This window comes from Equus caballus, chromosome 1, assembly GCF_041296265.1.
Source record: "Equus caballus isolate H_3958 breed thoroughbred chromosome 1, TB-T2T, whole genome shotgun sequence".
NCBI classification, from domain to species: Eukaryota; Metazoa; Chordata; class Mammalia; order Perissodactyla; family Equidae; genus Equus; species Equus caballus.
In genome coordinates this window covers 87825842-87844517 of record NC_091684.1, presented here as the reverse complement: position 1 = coordinate 87844517, position 18676 = coordinate 87825842, and the positions used below count along the sequence as shown (strand labels likewise).

The following is an 18676-nucleotide window of genomic DNA, read 5'->3' as shown; positions in this document are numbered from 1 at the left end:
GAGCTAACATTCATGCCCATCTTCCTCTACTTTGTATGTGGGACACCCAGCACAGTACGGCTTGCCAAGTGGTGCCACGTCCACACCCGGGATCCAAATCGGCGAACCCCAAGCCTTCGAGAAGCAGAACGTGGGAATTTATCCGCTGCACCACTGGACCGGCCCCCCTTTTTTTTTTTTGCTAGCTGGCTTTTTAATCACACATCTCATGTTTAGAGTGCTGCAGTGTTTCACCTGTGGCCTTACACAGCAGGTATAAACTAATAAAGGAGTTCCTATTCACGCTTTCCACATCACCGAGCGTCAATGTGTGTCACTTTCATAGCATGACCCCAGACCAGCAGCATCATCAAAACTTGGGAACGCGTTAGAACTGCTGATTGATACGTGCTCCTGGCCCAGACCCACTGCCCAGCAATGTGTGGGATCCAGCAATCTGCCTTAACAAGCCTTCCAGGTGACTCTAATACATGCTAAAGTTGGAAAACCATTACCATGCAGACTCCTCACGGGCTGACATTAAAGTGAGGGTTCTTAATCCGGGATCCGTGAAGCCCGAGAAGTCAAAGGCACATGTGCATTTTCCTGCACAGAAGCTGCACAGCTCTCAACATTCTCAAAGGGATGTTAACCTAGAAAGTCAGGGAGCACTATTTTGAGGTATCAAATTCAACAGAATTCACTTCTGCAAATGTACACCAAGTCACAATTTTCTCCAAGCCCTTTAATATTCACTTAAACAGTTGAGGCACAAGCAATAATAAAACTGCACTTTTTATATTACAAGAAAGAAAATTTTGTATGATACCTGCAAGGTCTAGCAATTTTCTCAACATCTTTTCTCCAGTAACATTTCATTAACACACTCTGGTCCACAGGTTGATTCAAGGTCAGAAAGGCAGGCAGGAAGATGGTAAAAACAGCAAACTCACCAAGGAGTAAGAGGAATCATTTACTGACTGCCTACTACGCACAGTGTACTATGCTTTACACGCTTTATGTAAGCTAAACGTGAACCTAAGTTCTAGTTAATAGAATAGCATTGATACTGCCAGGTAAGCCTGCATGTTAAATGCTTTAAGTACAAATTGTGGATCCAGACAGGCCTTTGCCCAATGAAGCATGCCAACAGGCACTAATACATATTTTCATTTCCAAAGGTTCTATACAAGTGTGCAATATTATCACAGGGGCACACTCACATTATCAATCTACTTATATCTTGGGCTGAGCACCATTTGGCCAGCATCACAACTGCCTGGTTCCGTCACTGTGCAAAACTTCAGATAGGAAACAGGGTTTGTTCAGCAATTACACGTCTGGTGGGGTAAAGGCTGTTTTTTTTTCTTAGGAGGAAGATTTGCCCTGAGCTAACATCTGTTGCCAGTTTGGTTTTCTTTTTTTTTGCTTGAGGAAGATTAGGCATGAGCTCCTATCTGTGCCAATCTTCCTCTATTTTGTATGTGGGACGCCTCCACAGCATGGCTGATGAGTGGAGTAGGTCCACACCTGGGATCCAAACCTGTGAACCTGGGCTGCTGAAGTGGAGCATGCAGAATTTTAACCTCTCAGCCATGGGGCCGGCCCCTAAAATGCTGGAGTTTTTTGTCTGATTTTTCATAAGACAGCTAGCTTTCAAAGGTGTTACCTAATTTTAAAGCCCCAATGCTGTCATTTAAATAAGAAAATGTACTTGGCATACTCAGCTCTAAAGTGAAGATATCATTGCCTTTTCAACAAACAGTAGATCAAAACATTTTTTTTCAGAAAGTCAAGTCATATCCAGCCTGAACAGCCCTCTAATTCTCAAGGGCATACAGAATCTTCACACCCTCCCAAAATCTGAAATGACCCCTCACTCCCCTACCAGTCCTTCATTTTTCTGGGCCCATTCCTCTCTTGCAAGCCGGCTGCCCCATGCTCTTCTCCTATATTCCCTCCGACTCTGTATTCACTCTTCTCTTTCCTGACTGCCCCTGCTCTGAAAACTCCCTCTGTGTGGGCAGGTGCAGGATAGAAGATTGTTTCCTGGCTGTGTGGTCAATCACTGACCAATCACCACCACAGTGCTTTGGATTTGGGGTCCTCTTAGTAGAAGTGACTAATGAGCATGTTTGTAGTGGTCACCGTTCCACAGCCCCCACTCCCCAAAAGCACCCTGAGTGTAAAATAAAAAAAAAACAAGCACACTGTGTAAGGGTTCAGGACCACAAACCTGGAAGATACCTGACAAAGAGTCCTTACATGTGATCGCCTAGCCTGACGTTCTAATTTTATACATGAGAATACTGGAGGTTAAGTTCAGAGATGTAATATGACTTGCCCAAGGCCGTGTGACTATCCAGAGGCAGAACTTAGAACCATATTCCAAACTTTTTCCACTATATCACAACCACCACAAAAACCTGAGGTTAAGGTTAAAAAAACTCTGTAAGTAAAACAAAATAAAAAGTCTAGTACACAGGAAAAGTCTTTGAGATCTCTCCACAGATTTTTAGACAGAATAAAGGGAACCTGTACAATGAGAAATGCTGCTCAGTTCAACAGACGACACTAAATACCAAGAATCTTTATTCTCAAGTCTGATATTGAATCTGTGACTGCAGATATGTCACTATTTTGAGAATAAGAGCTCCACATTACCTCCATTCTTTGCAAGTCCCTCAGCCACAAGGTTACACCTTATTCTCATTATAACAAGATAAATGAATCAGACTGAAGGAAGATTAAAGAGGTACACAGAAGATAAAAGCAAAGGAGAACATTTTTACAAGCATATCATCCCAGTTACCTCAAAGGTTAAGTTTCAGATTAATTTACAAGAGTAGTGACAGAACCATATGATTCAGTGAAAATCAACACGTTATTCCCTAAAAAAAAAAAAAATCAATTCAGAAATACTAAGTCAGGCAAGCATGCAAAATTCAGAGTAGAAAAAATGCAAGGCCTGGTTGCCCAAACAAATATACACCTCAGGGGAAGGTGGACTCGAAGATCTTGAAGAGAAAAAAACCAGAAGCTGAAAGGAACACTGCTCTGAGTTAGCAGGCCAATTCCTTCATTTTACAAATGAGCAAAGTGGGCAGACACTAACTGGGGAAGCTCATACAGCTGGAATAGTGGTGTGCAGACTTAACTCCTGGTGCTATTTGCAACTACATGTATCTAAAATACAAGGAGATAAATACCCACAACACATTAAGTCCACTGATTTAAAAAAAACATTTCAAGACCGATACACAGGGCGGGAGTGAAGCTGTTAATACAGCACAGCAGCACATCTGGGATATTTAGGAGATTAAAAGGAAAGAAATGATCTCTCGAAGTTTTAATGCTCAGTTTTGATAAACAAAATCAAGTTTTCATTCTATTTTCTGATGTATAGCAAAATACACTAGCTTAAAAAATGTGCATTCTTCAGTTTTCTCCTATACTTTTTTCCCTATCTTTGAAAACTGAGCACTGGGTATTATTAATATAAGTGATGTTACATGTATATTTTAACTGCACATTTTAGGAATAAAGAAAATCCATGATATTTCGGTAACTCATAGTGTATTTATAAAATGAAAAGCTCTCTATCAAAACACACTTTCCACTTGGAAAAATAAATAAAACACACAAATGGATCTACACAAAGTAAAAATTAACTTTGGTAGATTTCAGTGTAGGACAGTCCATAACAAGCATATTTGCCCTTATTCCCCTAGAGCTGTTCATCTTCCGAGTTAAGATTTTAAAAATATTTTTAATTGGGATTATCACGTTGACGTTTCTCATTCCACATCATCTTCAGCCAAGCTCTGAGCACTTACAATTCTCTGAAAAAGAGAAATTAATTCTTATAAGTATCATAAGCATTTAATCAGGATTCTAAATTCAACATAAAATGCTCTTTGTAATCAATCAAACCTTGTTCAAATTTACCCATTCTGAGATTTCAACATTTAACACTTTATACATTATCATCGTCTAAGAAAATAATGATCACACTATGCGATAATCGCACAGTATGAATGGCATCAGTCCCATTCCAGAATTCAAGTTAATAAAGGAGGCATAACATCATACTGTGATACAAGTTAGTCAGTTACAAAACTGAAACCAGAAAGAACTGAAAATCTTTTTTCACTCCCACGTAAACTAAGAATACTGATGAGTGCTTTACTGATCATTCTATGCTCCAAATACTTCCCCTTTTGGCTTGGAAACGCTCAGTCATTATACAAAGAAGGAACACAGTCAAAATTAGCCATTCTGATAACATTTCCAGATAACATGAAACAAGTTAACTGAGTCAAGGAGGCCATTTTTACAGAGAGAAATTCAGGCTTCATCCTAAATTTCCCCATATTTCAGAAGACATCACCCTCAGGTCAGTTTTGCAAAAGCACTATGCTATGTTGCCTTTCAAAGAGCAGATAACATTCAACAGAGGATTCTGATATAGACAGACTGGGGACCACATTAGTCTAAATAAAAGGATTAATATCAACAGCTTAGTTTTTCAACTGTTTCCCTTCAATCTTTGGGACCTTAATTTTCTTTCCAGTCCCTTTCCAATTTAGCTGAGTAAAGATCAGTTTGGAGAATTAACCAGTCAATCATTTTACTAATTTTTAAGCACAGCAACTGTGGAAATTAACACATGTAGCAGACATGCTATTATTCCAAAAAGTAGACTCATCTGGGCTCCCTGGGAAGGATTAAAAATTAACAGAACACATTTTACTTAACTCAAGTTATGTATAATCTTTTATACAATGGCATTTTGCATTTGGGGATGTAGTCAAAGAGTTCCAAGCGCCAAGCCCACCTGGCAGCAGCAGAGGCACCAGGGCCTTCAGACAAGTGCAGTCAGAGGGAAGCCACAGTCCTTCATGATCCAAGTTCCAGGCTATGCCGTCTTGGCTCCTGTACCCCCCACCAGGCCACCTAACTGAATGCACGGTCTCACAAGAGTAGGGAGAAAGCTAGTTTTGGAAATTAGCCAGAGTGGCCTGAATCATGGGATTTGACTACAAAGGCCTGAGAGTTAAACACTGAGAGACACACTTCCTGACCACCTCTAGGACTCGATCCCTAGACCTTATGCCCACTCAGCTGAATGTTTTTCTCCTATGGAAGAAAATTCCAAGCACTGCTCTCTCCAGCGCTATCTTCATCACACGGAGGAGTCTCCCGATTTCATCACGTTCACTGGGCTCACTTTTAAATGCCAATGTCCCTAAATTCATTCTCAGGTTCTACTCCTATTTCATATTTCAACTTCTTACCTGGCTAATGGTTGGGAGCTTAGTCAGAAGCATCTGGAACACCGGCGGTGGAAGCGTCTGCTGTAACACCTGCAGTAACTGCTGGGGCTGACCACACACGGCGATTGCGTTTGTTAGATGATCGACACCCTTCTCATATTCAGCTGGAAGATTTACAGAAAAATAACATGAAACGTGGAACGCCTTTGCCTCTGTCAAAAATTCAACTCTAAAGTCTTCCCTATATCTCCAGGTGATATAGACCAAAAACACCGTGCAAGTAAAAACTTGGAAATAATCTAGAGTTCATCCACATAGCGGAATATTATGAAGCCATTAAAAAAGGAAATCAGGGGGCTGGCCCCGTGGCCGAGTGGTTAAACTCGCGCGCTCCGCTGCAGGCGGCCCAGTGTTTTGTTAGTTCGAATCCTGGGCGCGGACATGGCACTGCTCATCAGACCACGCTGAGGCAGCGTCCCCCATGCCACAACTAGAAGAACCCACAACGAAGAATACACAACTATGTACCGGGGGGCTTTGGGGAGAAAAAGGAAAAAAAATAAAATCTTTAAAAAAAAAAAAAAAGAAATCAGAATATATGTACTGATATGCAAGTATCTCCAATACACATGCAAAAAAGGGGCAAGGTGCAGAAAGGTCCAAGTATGTTATTAGTTATATATTTGGAATATTTCTGAAAGATTACATAAGAAATGACTAACAATGGAACAGTACTTTTCTATAAGAAGAGAGAACGGGAAGATTGGGGACCGAAGTAAAAAGCAGGCCCAATTTCATTGTAAACTAAGCCCTTATACCATCTGAATGTTACCACATGCAAGTAGAAAAAAAATTATTTTTAAAGTAATGCTAGCAGGAAAAACCGCCATAATAATGAAGTGGTAGGAAGAAGCAGATAAAACAGTGATTATCCCTGAGTGGCAGGATTTATTTTCTTTTTATTTATCCTACAATAGATGCATTACTTTTGAAAGAAAAAAAAAATTCCATAAGGTCTATTTTTGAAGGTTCGCTTAACTGAATAATAAGTGCCTGCCATGTGGTCTCGATCCTCAGTTAATTCTGTATTAAATCAAACTCCAAAGAACTGCCCCAAATTCTCTGAGCAAATAACTTTGTGCTATTCAATACGGTTTCAGGGGCCAGCCTGATAGCGTAGGGCTAAGTTCGCGTGCTCCACTTCAGCGGCCCAGAGTTTGAAGGTTCAGATCGCAGGAACGGACCTGGCACCTCTTGTCATGCCACTCCGTGGCAGCATCCCACATACAAAATAGAGGAAGAGTGGCAACAGATGTCAGCTCAGGGCCAACCTTCCACACAGACACACACAGACAAAAGGTTTCAAATTAAGTGTTCTTGTGTATAGGAGTTTTCTATGCAGGAAATCCTTTTAATGTACCTTATTGAAAAACAACTCCATTGGAAAATTTTTTTATTAAGACTTTATTTTTTTAGAGCAGTTTCAAATTCACAGCAAAACTAAGGGTAAAGCACAGAGATTTCCCACATGTCCCCTGCCTCCACACATGCATAGCCTCTCCCCACCACCCCGCCCTGTTATCAACAACCCTCACCAGAGTGGTACTTTGTTACAGCTACTGAACTACAGTGACCCACCATAATCAAAGTCCATAACTTACATTAGGGTTCACTCTTGGTGTTGTACATTCTATGCATTTGGACAAATCAATGACATATATCCATCCTTATAGTATCACCCAGAGTTATCTTCACTGCCTTAATATTAAGAACTACTAACATTTACTAGGTGCCAGGGGCACTGTTCTTGGTGTCTTATATGAACAGGTTCACATCATTTTCACAACAATCTTCTTAGGTAGTAGCAGTATCTTCATTCGCTATCTGAAGAAACAGAGGCTTAGAGAAATTAAGAATTTGCTTCAAGTTATTAAGCCTAGGGCTCCTTAACTTCAGAACCCTTGCCTGTATTATTGAACCTCCTCCATATTCAACTTTTCTTTACAGAATGGCATACTATCAAGAAAATCAAGGATACTACAAAAAAACTTGGTCTGAGCCTTTACGAAAGCAACTCATGACTTTAGAAAAACGTATTCAGACCATCCCTACACATGTACTTTATCTTCCTATAGATTGGTTCAGTTGTCATACCCTACACGACCCCAAGCTTGAGGGCACTAAGTGTGCCTTAGGGAACGTCTCCACCATCACACTTCACGTGCTTGACCTTGCCAACTGATGAGAAAGATGGGTAAGGTGACTGTCATTCCTGGTGTTCCTTCCAGGGTCTTGAATCCAACATATGATGGTGTGTTTCTTGTTTCACCAACTGGCCACTGTGGAAGTCGGGAAACCCTCTGGGTAAAAGTGTGAATACCATGAGGTGTCTCATGACACCAGTGTATGCGTATGGCTTTCCAAGCGCTTTCTTAATGTCTTTGAGCTCAGGTGAGGAATGGCTGAACCTCCACTGCCACTTCAGGGACTGCAATTATCCTGTCCATACATTGGTCCTGGATACCCTCCTGATCGTGTTAGCCACTGTCACCTGGATATGGGCAGCCACCATCTTGACCCGCCCAGTCAATTACTTCCATGGGGAATGAAATTATGTAACAATGATGTCCATCATGAGATCCAACCCAGGGTTGTGCATTGATCCAGTCGATGGGTAGTAATCAAGTGACCCGCTGACAGTCAGTTCCTTCTTGTGAATAGACACCAAAAGGCTTTAAATCTCTTCCAACCCTAATCAGCACTGGCAATTATCTTTTCTGTGGGTCCAACAATGCTAAACAATCCTATATATCCAGGATACATTTATACATTGACAAAGAGTCAATGGCAGTCTACCTGTCATCTTGGGCTCCCTTCCTGTGAAAAGCAGATGTTGCTACAACTTTTGTTGACTGGATAGCCAGATCATAAGTGGTACCTTTTGTTAATATCAACAGCATCGAATGCATCATATAATCTATCTATTACACAGCAGAGGAAGATCAAACCCAGTGGTACAGGACCAAAGTCACCACTTGGTATCAAGCACTGCTTCAGAGTTGAGCAGAATGCCCTCCCTTTTAGGGAACTGAACTGTGCGGCCTAAAGGAGACCTGAAACGTTTCCCTGATTGCTATCTATCCCGCGTTCTGCACTTACGGACATTTTGATTGGTTCTCCTCATTCATTTCTAATCCTTCTTAGCAGGCAACTTTAATGAAGGCCATTTATAACTCTCTAGGTGAAACTGAGCAAATTCTAATTTTGTCAAGAAATTATTTCTTGAGCTTCTGTGTTAGTGAACCCATCAGTATTAGGAGGGCGGGGCAGCCAGAGAGGCCAAGGAAGCTCCTCACTCCCTCCCCCACCCTCCATACCTTGCCCTATGCATCTCTTCCATCTGGCTGCTCCTGAGCCGTACCCTTTATAACAAATCAGTAAACACAAAGTTTTCAAACCCCTGAATAAGAAGAATCTAACCAAATAAGGGACTAAAGACTGGGATATGAAGAGGAATTGCCTGCTGCAACATTTTCACTCGAGAAAATTTAAAGATTGAGGTATTCAAATTGAAGAAAGCAGAACTCTACAAAGAAGTATTAAAAATGGAAAATATTAAAAAAAGACTTATGTCTTCTGCATGGGCTTGGACTTCATCAGGGGACATGATGGCCCCATCAACTTGGAAATTAAGATGCCACTTGGCCACTGGATTCTCACGCCACTGAATTTAGAAGCAATAGAGTGGATTACACTGTTTGCTTGGGGACATTAATTCTGATTATTAAATGGAAATAGAGCTGCTACTGGAATGGTATGTATACAACATAGGAGATCCTCTGAGACACCTCCAAATACTTCTAAATACACTGAAAACAGTTAATAAACAACTACAGCAACTCATTGCAGGTGGAACTATTTCCTCTCTGCACTTGCAGACTTGATCCCATTCACATATCCTGAGATGAGATCTTACTCAGTTAAGGGAATATGCTTCTGGAAGACCCCTGGATGAAGGAGACCTTGCCAAGCAATGAAGTTCACTGCCCAAATTGCTTACGCTTTCACCTGGCTTACTTTGATGTTGACTTTTTCCTAATTCTATCCACCTAAGTCTTCTACCTTAGGTTGAGTTGGTACTTTCTATCAGAAGAAAGACAGCTTGGCAGCTAAGCTGTTAAGTAATTCACTGGGTGTTTTGGGTTGAAGTGTGGAACATGAGTTTGGGAAAAAAAGACAACTCTTCCCTGTCCCCCCTTGACCTCCCCTCCCCTGACCACCCTGAGTAACTGTCCTCGACCTGGATCCAACGGCTCAAGTCAGATAGACGACCACAGTGCACGGATCACCAAGACAATCCAAATGTAAGTAATAGGAGTACATTATAATATCTTAAATTATAAATAAAATTATTTAAAATATTGTTTATATTTTGGGGGCTAGAAGATTTTGATAGTATCAAATAAATATCTCTATGAGCATGAAAAACTTGTGAGAATTTGTTTACATTAACTGGAATATTACAATCTATATCCTTAAAAAACAACGATATCATGCAGATTTTCCTTTTCAGATAATAAAGTAATGTAATTATACTCAGCCCCTCAAATGATCTTTAGGAGGATTTAAGTGCTTTACTATTGCCCTGTGATTAAACTTCATATTTTCCTTACTATATCGGAGGAAAAAGTCACAATTACCTTCTGGTAAGGCATTTCTATTTTTATTTAAATATTTATCAGCCTACTATACCATCTAAATAAAAGACAATTACTTCCTCAAAAAAAAGAAAAAAGAAAAAAGAAAAAGTATTCGTTGGCAAAAGGGACATGTGATAAAAAGTAATGATGGTCACCACCATTTTAAACACTTAATCTCGTCTTATAAAATAAACAAATAAAAAACCACAAATGACCTGCATCACATAGTTCAATACTCTCTAAATCTATTATGATACTGCAATGAGAATTAAAAAACTTAACACTTGATACTATTTTTACTTATGACAGCAACTACTTCAAAGCTACTTTTGAGATAAAAAGCTAATTTGACACCAAAGAAATTTATAAATACATTTAAGACTCTAAATTACTGAATGAATTATAGTTCTCAAATTTATAAATTTGACCATTTTAATTTCACAGCAGTTTTTTTTTTTTTTTAATAAAAACCTCTTAATCCTATTGATGGAATACATAAAGCACAAAGCCTAAACTCCGGATCAGATTTAGATCACTGACTGGTTCTGAAACCAGGCCACCAAGAACTCACTGTGTGACCCTGCTCAGGTAATTAATCTTCTCTGGGACTTATATTAACCAATCCTTCCTGTAAGTACTGGAAAAGACTTCAAGATTAGATGAAGGAGTTGAGGGAGGATATTCCTAGATCATATTCCTTCAGTTACTATTTACATATTGCACTATGACTATATTCTCCAAACTATTTAAAAGTAACTTCATTTAGGGGCCAGCCTGGTGGCACAGTGGTTAAGTTCGCATGCTCTGCTTCAGTGGCCTAGGGTTCGCAGGTCCAGACTCCAGGCACAGACCTACAAACCACTCATCAAGTCATGCTGTGACAGCGTCCCACATATAAAGCAGAGGAAGATGGGCACAGATGTTAGCTCAGGGCCAGTCTTTCTCACACACACACACAAACACAAAGTAACCTCATTTGTAAAGATTACTTATTATCTTCTCTCCATCATACATCAAGTAAACCTAAAACTCATTCAAATTATTATTATGGAGAGTGATAACCCACAAGAAATATTTATTTTTAGAGCCAGTCTTAAATAAAACAGTCCTCACATTATTAAATGCCTAAAAACTTGTCTTGAAATATTTAGAATACCTTTTTTTTAAAAAAACAGCCTTACTACACCAAAAAAGCCCCTTACCACCATAAATTCATATTAGTGTGAAGAATTCTATCTAGTTTCCTAGTCTTTTAATGACTATTACCTTGGGCTAGTAACTCTTCACCAAGCTGTATTTCTTCAAGGAAGAATTTCTGAACAGCTTCAGCATCTTTAAGGTCAGGTAACTGTTTGAAATGGAATATTTAGTATGACAAAATTACGACAGGGGAAATAACCAATACACAGAAAATCATACCACTAAAAATAAAACAACTAAAAATTGAATAGCTAATTCTAAAATATAAAAAGAAAATTACTCTTCAACAACAATCTCAAGTATTAGAGTTTGGTATCTACTACATTCAAATAAATCCAAGAAAAAAATACTTATTGATCAAACTGGTATCTGAACAGTTCTTAGAAAGCCGTAAATCAAACCTAAAGTAAAAAACGAAAAATACAAACATCACAACCATAAAATATGCTCTTTACTGTTTACACTATTTTTTGATCGCATTATAAATTTTTACATAACTATAATCAATCTTTTCTGATCCAATATTATTTTGTACAGATTTTACGTGCATCTAAAAGATTAGTTATTTTTAAACGGCAATAGAATATACCATTGAAGAATATATGATTGCATAATCATGATCTATTTGTTAGTCATTTGAGCTACTTCTAATTTTTTGCTATTATAAACAATCACAAGTAGCTGTATTTAAATAAGCTTGCATTTCTGTGTTTTTGTTTTATATTTGTTACATATTACCAGATTGAATGATTATGGTAATATATAATACCACCAGCTATATGGCCTATCTTTTTAAAAAACGTAAACCTACTAGAAGCATACCTCATTTTATTGGGCTTTGGTATTAAAAAGACCCTCTATTAATGGAAGTTTTTGGTTCTTGAATTATACTATATACGCTCTTATTAACAAGATAGGTGAACAAATTTAAATTTCTCAAAATGGAGACATCGTTCACAGACTATCCCAGCATACAGCAAGAATGTGATTATAACTGATACACCAATGCACATGTCTATAATATATCTATTTCCCTATATCCTTAGAAAGAAAAGGCTACTAAAAGCATCATGAACATATATATTTCAGAAAGGTGGTTTGGACTTAATAGAACAAAGTGGTTGCTTCCTAGTTTTACTTCATTATCATCATTATTAATGATATTATCATTAGTATCAACACAGTCAGTTAGCTGTGTTGACTACTGCTTCAAAATAACAAAGACAACATTTACTGATTTAATTTTTCCTTGCCTCGACTTGCTTTAAAAAGAACCACTACTGGGGCTGGCCCCGTGGCCGAGTGGTTAAGTTTGCGCGCTTCGCTGCAGGCAGCCCAGTGTTTCGTTGGTTCAAATCCTGGGCGCGGACATGGCGCTGCTCATCGGACCACGCTGGGGCGGGCGTCCCACATGCCACAACTAGAAGGACCCACAACGAAGAATATACAACTATGTACTGGGGGGCTTTGGGGAGAAAAACGAAAAAAATAAAATCTTTTAAAAAAAAAAAAAAACCACTACTGATCCAGTAGTCCAAGTCCTGGAAACCTAGATAATGGAACTAAGTTCAATGAAAAAGAAAAGCTATATGCACAACAATTATATTTACTTACACATGCCACAGAACATTTTTTATCAAGCAGATAAACCTATGTAGTCATTAAAAATAATCATGAACACAGGACTATGAAAAGAAAAAATGAATGAAAAGATTTATATCTACACTTACGTATTATAACAAGGTAAAAATTTACCAGGTGGTGGGATTCTGGATCAGTGGGTGTGAATAATTTATGTAACTTTTGAAACAAACAGCATGTCCTTCTTTTGAAAGATGTTGGAAGAAGGAAAATTAAATTAATAAATGTTTTATCATTTTGAAGCAGCTAAGTTTGAATCTTTTGGTATAAATGTCTTCTGGAGACTATAATCTTATCGTTCCTTAAATATTGCTCATATAACAAGCTGTCTGCTATTATGGCTAACAAAGGGGAGCTAATGAAGGCCTAGATAATCCGCAGTTGAACTGAGTTAACTATTCCCCAAAACAACAAATTATATTTTAATATAAAAAATCAATGTCTAGGGGCTGGCCCCGTGGCCGAGTGGTTAAGTTCGCGCGCTCCGCTGCAGGCGGCCCAGTGTTTCGTTGGTTCGAATCCTGGGCGCGGACATGGCACTGCTCGTCAGACCACGCTGAGGCAGCGTCCCACATGCCACAACTAGAAGAACCCACAACGAAGAATACACAACTATGTACCGGGGGGCTTTGGGGAGAAAAAGGAAAAAATAAAATCTTTAACAAAAAAAAAAAAAAAAAAAAAAAAAATCAATGTCTAATATCAACTAGCTTTCTCAAAATACATATTTGAAGTAGACTTTAAAAAAAACAGATTACGCAGTACCTTAGAAAGTCCAGCTCTCTCCTTGGCAAGTTTTTGTTTCTTTCTTCCTGCAAGAAATGTAGTATTTTCATTTTATCATTAGTAAAATGGGAATCAAAAGAAGTCTAACTGCTGTGGCAGTCATTCATTCTATTTGCAAAACCTTCCCGATTCCAGCTCTCTTCTTCCCTGGTCTCCTTGTGGTCTGTCAGGGTCATATGAATAGTTCTGGTCAATGAGCTATGGGCAATGTGACATCTCTGCACAGGAGCTTTTTCCTTCCCTCTGGGGCACCAGGATCAGCAATTTACAAGATGGAGACAGTTCCAACAGCTGGGTCTCTTGAGTAATTACCAAAAGCAGAGCAAGCCCCCCACCCCCAACCTACACAGGTCATCAAACACAGCAAGAGTTAAGCCACTGCTGTTAGGGAGTTTTATTACTGAAATGTAACAGCTTCTATCTTTACTGAATGTTGGAAACTATCTGGCACTCTTAAACGGGGGCGGGGGGGGATCACCATTTGAGAAAGTTTTCTTAAAAAAATAAACACAGTAATTATGCATTTGGCAAAAAAGGGGGGGAAGCACTGCTCAATTCTTGTCAACACTGCTGACTAGTGAAGAAAAAACCTGTCTTGTTTTTGATACGAAACAGCTATACCACAAATCTTAGGAGTAAGTGGTGTTGTTTAAAATCTTAATCATCAGTCAACCCTTAAAACCAAATCAGTAACAGACACAGTATTTTAAACTGTTATTTAATTGTATACCCCTGTAAAAGGGTGTTGGCATGGAGGAAACCTGGGCTTCTCTGCCAGCTCTTCCACTAACTAGCAGCGTGACCTTGGGAAAGTTACAGTAACCTCTGCTCATTTTCTATGTATGGAAAATTGGTTGTTGTGGGGATTAAATGAGTTAAAGTATGTAATGAACTTCTGAATAGTGCCTGATTTATAACATGCCATATAAGCACTTGGTATTGAGACAGCTGAATGCCCACTCCTCAGCTAAGGAGCTATGCTATGCTAAATACCTACAGAAGGAAGTTTCACTAGTTCCTAAAAACCACCAAGGACCTGGAGAATGACCAGGTGGCATACCTAAGAAAGCTAAGGCTCTAATACTTATTACCTGGGTAATTTTCAGCAAATAAATCTCTTAACTTGCCAAAGATAAGGCCACTCCAAGAAACAAAAGGCATAAAACAAGCAAATGTGCTCTGAAAACCTTCAAGGATTCTACAGATCCAAGTCTTGATGCCGACTAAAGAGGCAGTGAGCGGTCCGCCCAGCTGCAGACAGGTTAACTACTATTGCCAGGGAAGCTTCCTTCCCCACTACCCTTACAAACCGAGTTTAACCACACCAGCATCTCTTACCAACCCTAGCCCCCAAAATACACGAAGTGCTGAAACTCTAAGGCTTAAACACAATTCTAGCAGTTTCAACAGAAAAACATAGGTTAAAGCAGATCTTACATATTAATTTGAAGACTGCCTACGTTTCTAACAAACTTCCTTTCCTAGCTGTTCGTCACTGAGCAACTCACTCTGCGGAAACAGAACACACAGCATATTCAACCCTCAATTTGTTTAAGGGTTTTGTTCAGCCCTATTTAGGCAGAAAATGATGAATGATATCAGACTAATTACTACATACCAAGGTACAGACTAGTGCTGGAAGGAGAGTATTAAGACTAGAAGAGGGGGCGGGCCGCGTGGCCAACTGGTTAAACTCACGTGCTTCGCTTTGGCGGCCCAGGGTCCACCCGTTTCAATCCTGAGCCAGGACCTAGCACTGCTCATCAGGCCATGCTGTGGCAGCATCCCACACAGAAGAACTAGAATGGCTTGAACTAGGACATACAACTATGTACTGGGGCTTTGGGGAGAGAAGGAAAAAAAAGCAAGATTGGCAACAGATATTAGCTCAGGGCCAATCTCCCTTAAAAAAAAAAAGAGACTAGAAGAGACATGGAAGACTTCAGAGGAACTGGACATGAAGACAAGGAACACTTAGATGTTAAGGGTAACCACTCAGTATGTTTTAGATGCTACATGCCAGATACTATTCTGTGTTATTAATTAGCTTATTTAATCCTCACAGTAACATGAAGACAAGTACTATTACCATCCCTATTTTCTGGCTTCAGTTTTCATAAGACAATTAACTTGTTACATTAACTTATTTTCAGAGAGTATCATACAGTATCTCTGTGATAAAGTACAGATGGTAAGAGACTGAAAAACCAACGTACACATTCAATCAGCAAAATCAGGCCTGGACTCAATATTTGCAAGTATCCCAAGTACTGTGTAAACCTAACAAGTTAAAACAGATTTTGTCTACTTTAAAAAATACACATAAAACATGAGCTTACTAAAAGCCACAAATCTAAATCACTCTTAAAGCATTCATTTAAGTAAGGAAATTAGTTAATATATTTTAAAATGATGAATCATTTTAAACAGTGCTGTATAATGAAACACACCTGTAGTTGGCACTATAATTTGGAGATTAATTTTCATTTATTAAGGATTATTTAGATTGTTAAAAATTATACTCTAAGAGTCCTCATAATCCGCTTTTGCTAATGGAAGACAAAAATCTGAATAAATTAGAATCCCAGATTTAACCTCAAACCTATTGCAAACAACTTAAGCCTCTTTTCTTTAAAAAAAAATTATCAGGAACACTAACAAGCCAAAATGACTGATCTGAGAAACTCTGCCTTTTTTGCAGATGTAAATATTCTATTAGAAATTAGACTAGAAAAAAGTCAAAACTAACTAAACTGAAATCAATTTCATTCCACCAATACAAAACACCCTCAAGTTCTTAAAAAATCAGCCAACACAAAATTTCTCTGAGCAAAAGTTTTCCTTGCTAAAGAAAATATCAAATAATAATTATATTCATAAACAATCTTTAGCATCCATCAATTACCATGTGCCAGGGACTGTACTAAACTCTACATTTATCTTTACAAGAAGGAAACAAAAACTTCAACTCGGTTGCCCAAGGTTACTCAGCTAATACTAACTCAAGCCTGACCATTTAAACCATTAGGCTACTACTAAAGCTAGAAAAAAAATTTATTGACTTAAAATGATGGAAAAGGAATTTTGAAAATAACACATTTCTCAGGTTGTCTAAGATGATAGCTTTTATGATTTCTTCAACCAAAAATTATAGTTTTCTCAAGGTTTTCAAGAATAGGCTTGCAGTGTTTCCAAAGGAAGAAAGGGTTAATCCATTCTTCCAGCTCTGCCTCCACACACACCCCAACTATTTTTAAATCTGTAGGAAAATCATCTACATCCCTGTAGTTACATTTACAGGCAGCATTTACGGAGGGGCCTTTCCTGCGTTAGGAATGGTGGTGGGCACTTCAAACATCTTAATCTTCACAAAACCAACTAGAGGAAGGTGGCATCGCCTCATTTCACAAACTAAGAAAATTAAGATTCAGAAAGGCCAAGATTATGCTGCTAATCTGTGACTAATTTGGGCCTGGAAACTCAGTATCTGAATCCAAAACAGCACTGTTGCCATCAGTCTACCTAACCGTAAATAAAATAAACTACCTCCATATCCCTTCCTCCCAAAATGTGAGAGAGCTAGAATTAGCGCTCCTATCATAGATGGTATAAGATCAGCACTGTTCAACACGCTAGTCCCCAGCCACGTGTGGCTAGGCAACACCAGAAATGACTTCTTATAACTTAATAAAACAGTATGAAATAGGATAGTCACTTCTTTGTACGTTCTAGACTTTAGTAACTTACACATCAATTTTAATTTCAGAAACTATTTTGACTGAGCAACCTAGATAAGTTACAAAAATATTTCTTAGTGCAACAAATTTGCTCCTCCACTGCTGCACACGCGTATGCCTCCGAAACTCAAAGATGACAATGGATTTGGTGACACGACTTTCCTCTTGTAGATCTCTCTTAAAAGATGTCGCAGGTATGAAATAAGACTGAGCCACATGAGGAGCGCAGCCCTTTGGACTCCCCTGCAAATTCTATAGCATTCACTCATATCTTGGAAGCGTTTAGAGCGAAGCTACCAAGAGGGTTTAAGAATGCGACAATGATACCGCGTTGGGTGTGTGAATTTAGTCTCAAGCACAAACCCGTAAAATACAAAAAACACGACTTTCGAGTTAAGAACAGAGGTTCAAAAGGTGAATGGCCAAAAAAAACCCCGGCCCACACGTACCCTACATTATAATACAAACGAGAGCGCATTCATCTGGGAAAGGCGTTTGGGCAAAACAAAATGGGAAAAGCCATCCCTCCAAAATGGAGGGAATCGTGCAGGCACAGGAGCCAGGAGCCGCCCCGGGAGCGCGCGGCCAGCGCCATCGCCTTTTTCCGGTCGGTCTGCTGGCGGCCGCCGGGCCGGGCAACACCACGCGGCCGCCCGCGCGCGGCCCCGACGCCCCCGGCTCGCCGGCGGGGAGGGCACGCAGAGAAGGGTTGAGCAGAGCTGAGCAGGGCGGCGCGGCGGGGCAGCGGCGGAGGGGGCAGCCCGGGGCCGAGGGGGCCCACTCACGTTCTCGCAGCCTGTTCTTGAAGTTGGGGTCACTCCGTCTCTTGCGGTCGAAGTAAATGCAGTACCCGATGAAGAGGGCCCCGCACACACCGGCGGCGATGGCGCTGTTCCGGCCCACCATCTTCTCTCCACCGAGGAGCCGGGTCGGCGGCGCCGGGGTCCGGGAACAAGCACGTTGGCCGCGAACCCTCAGAGCTGACGGCCCCGCTCAGACCTCACGCCCGCCGCGGGGGACGCGGAAAGGCCGAACACGCGTCACTTCCGGCCCTAGACGTCCGAGGCCCCCGGGGACGTCCTCGGCAGTGCCTGAGCGGAGACGCCCGCACCGCTTCTGCGCCTGCGCACCGGGCAAAGGCTCCCCGGCGCGGGTGTCCGCGTCGGTGTGAGGTTTTTGCGAGTGATCACGCGTTTCCTTAAAAGCCCCTGAGCGTGATGTAACGAGGGGGCTGTGTGGCCGGCGTGCACAGACTCAGAAGAGTTTGTAGCTGACTTCCTTGTGGGTGTCAGACAAAGATGGAAGGTTGCTGACGTCAAATGCTTCATTTTATTTTTGTATAATTCAGGCAACCTGT

General features: G+C 40.2%; 1 protein-coding gene and 1 non-coding gene across 2 annotated transcripts; both read right to left on the bottom strand.

Annotated features, from left to right (window-relative positions):
* Positions 1-709: 709 nt before the first annotated feature.
* Positions 710-18606, bottom strand: TOMM20 (translocase of outer mitochondrial membrane 20). The gene is made up of 5 exons (XM_001491637.7): positions 18105-18606; positions 13562-13608; positions 11222-11303; positions 5277-5419; positions 710-3821 (listed from the first exon to the last, which is right to left on the bottom strand). The coding sequence occupies exons 1-5, from the start codon at positions 18223-18225 to the stop codon at positions 3777-3779; spliced, it is 438 nt and encodes a 145-aa protein (XP_001491687.2). The 5' UTR covers positions 18226-18606; the 3' UTR covers positions 710-3776.
* LOC111769733 (small nucleolar RNA SNORA14) lies at positions 17503-17637 on the bottom strand. The gene has a single exon (XR_002802535.1). It is a non-coding gene; the product is annotated as a small nucleolar RNA SNORA14 (small nucleolar RNA).
* Positions 18607-18676: the final 70 nt, after the last annotated feature.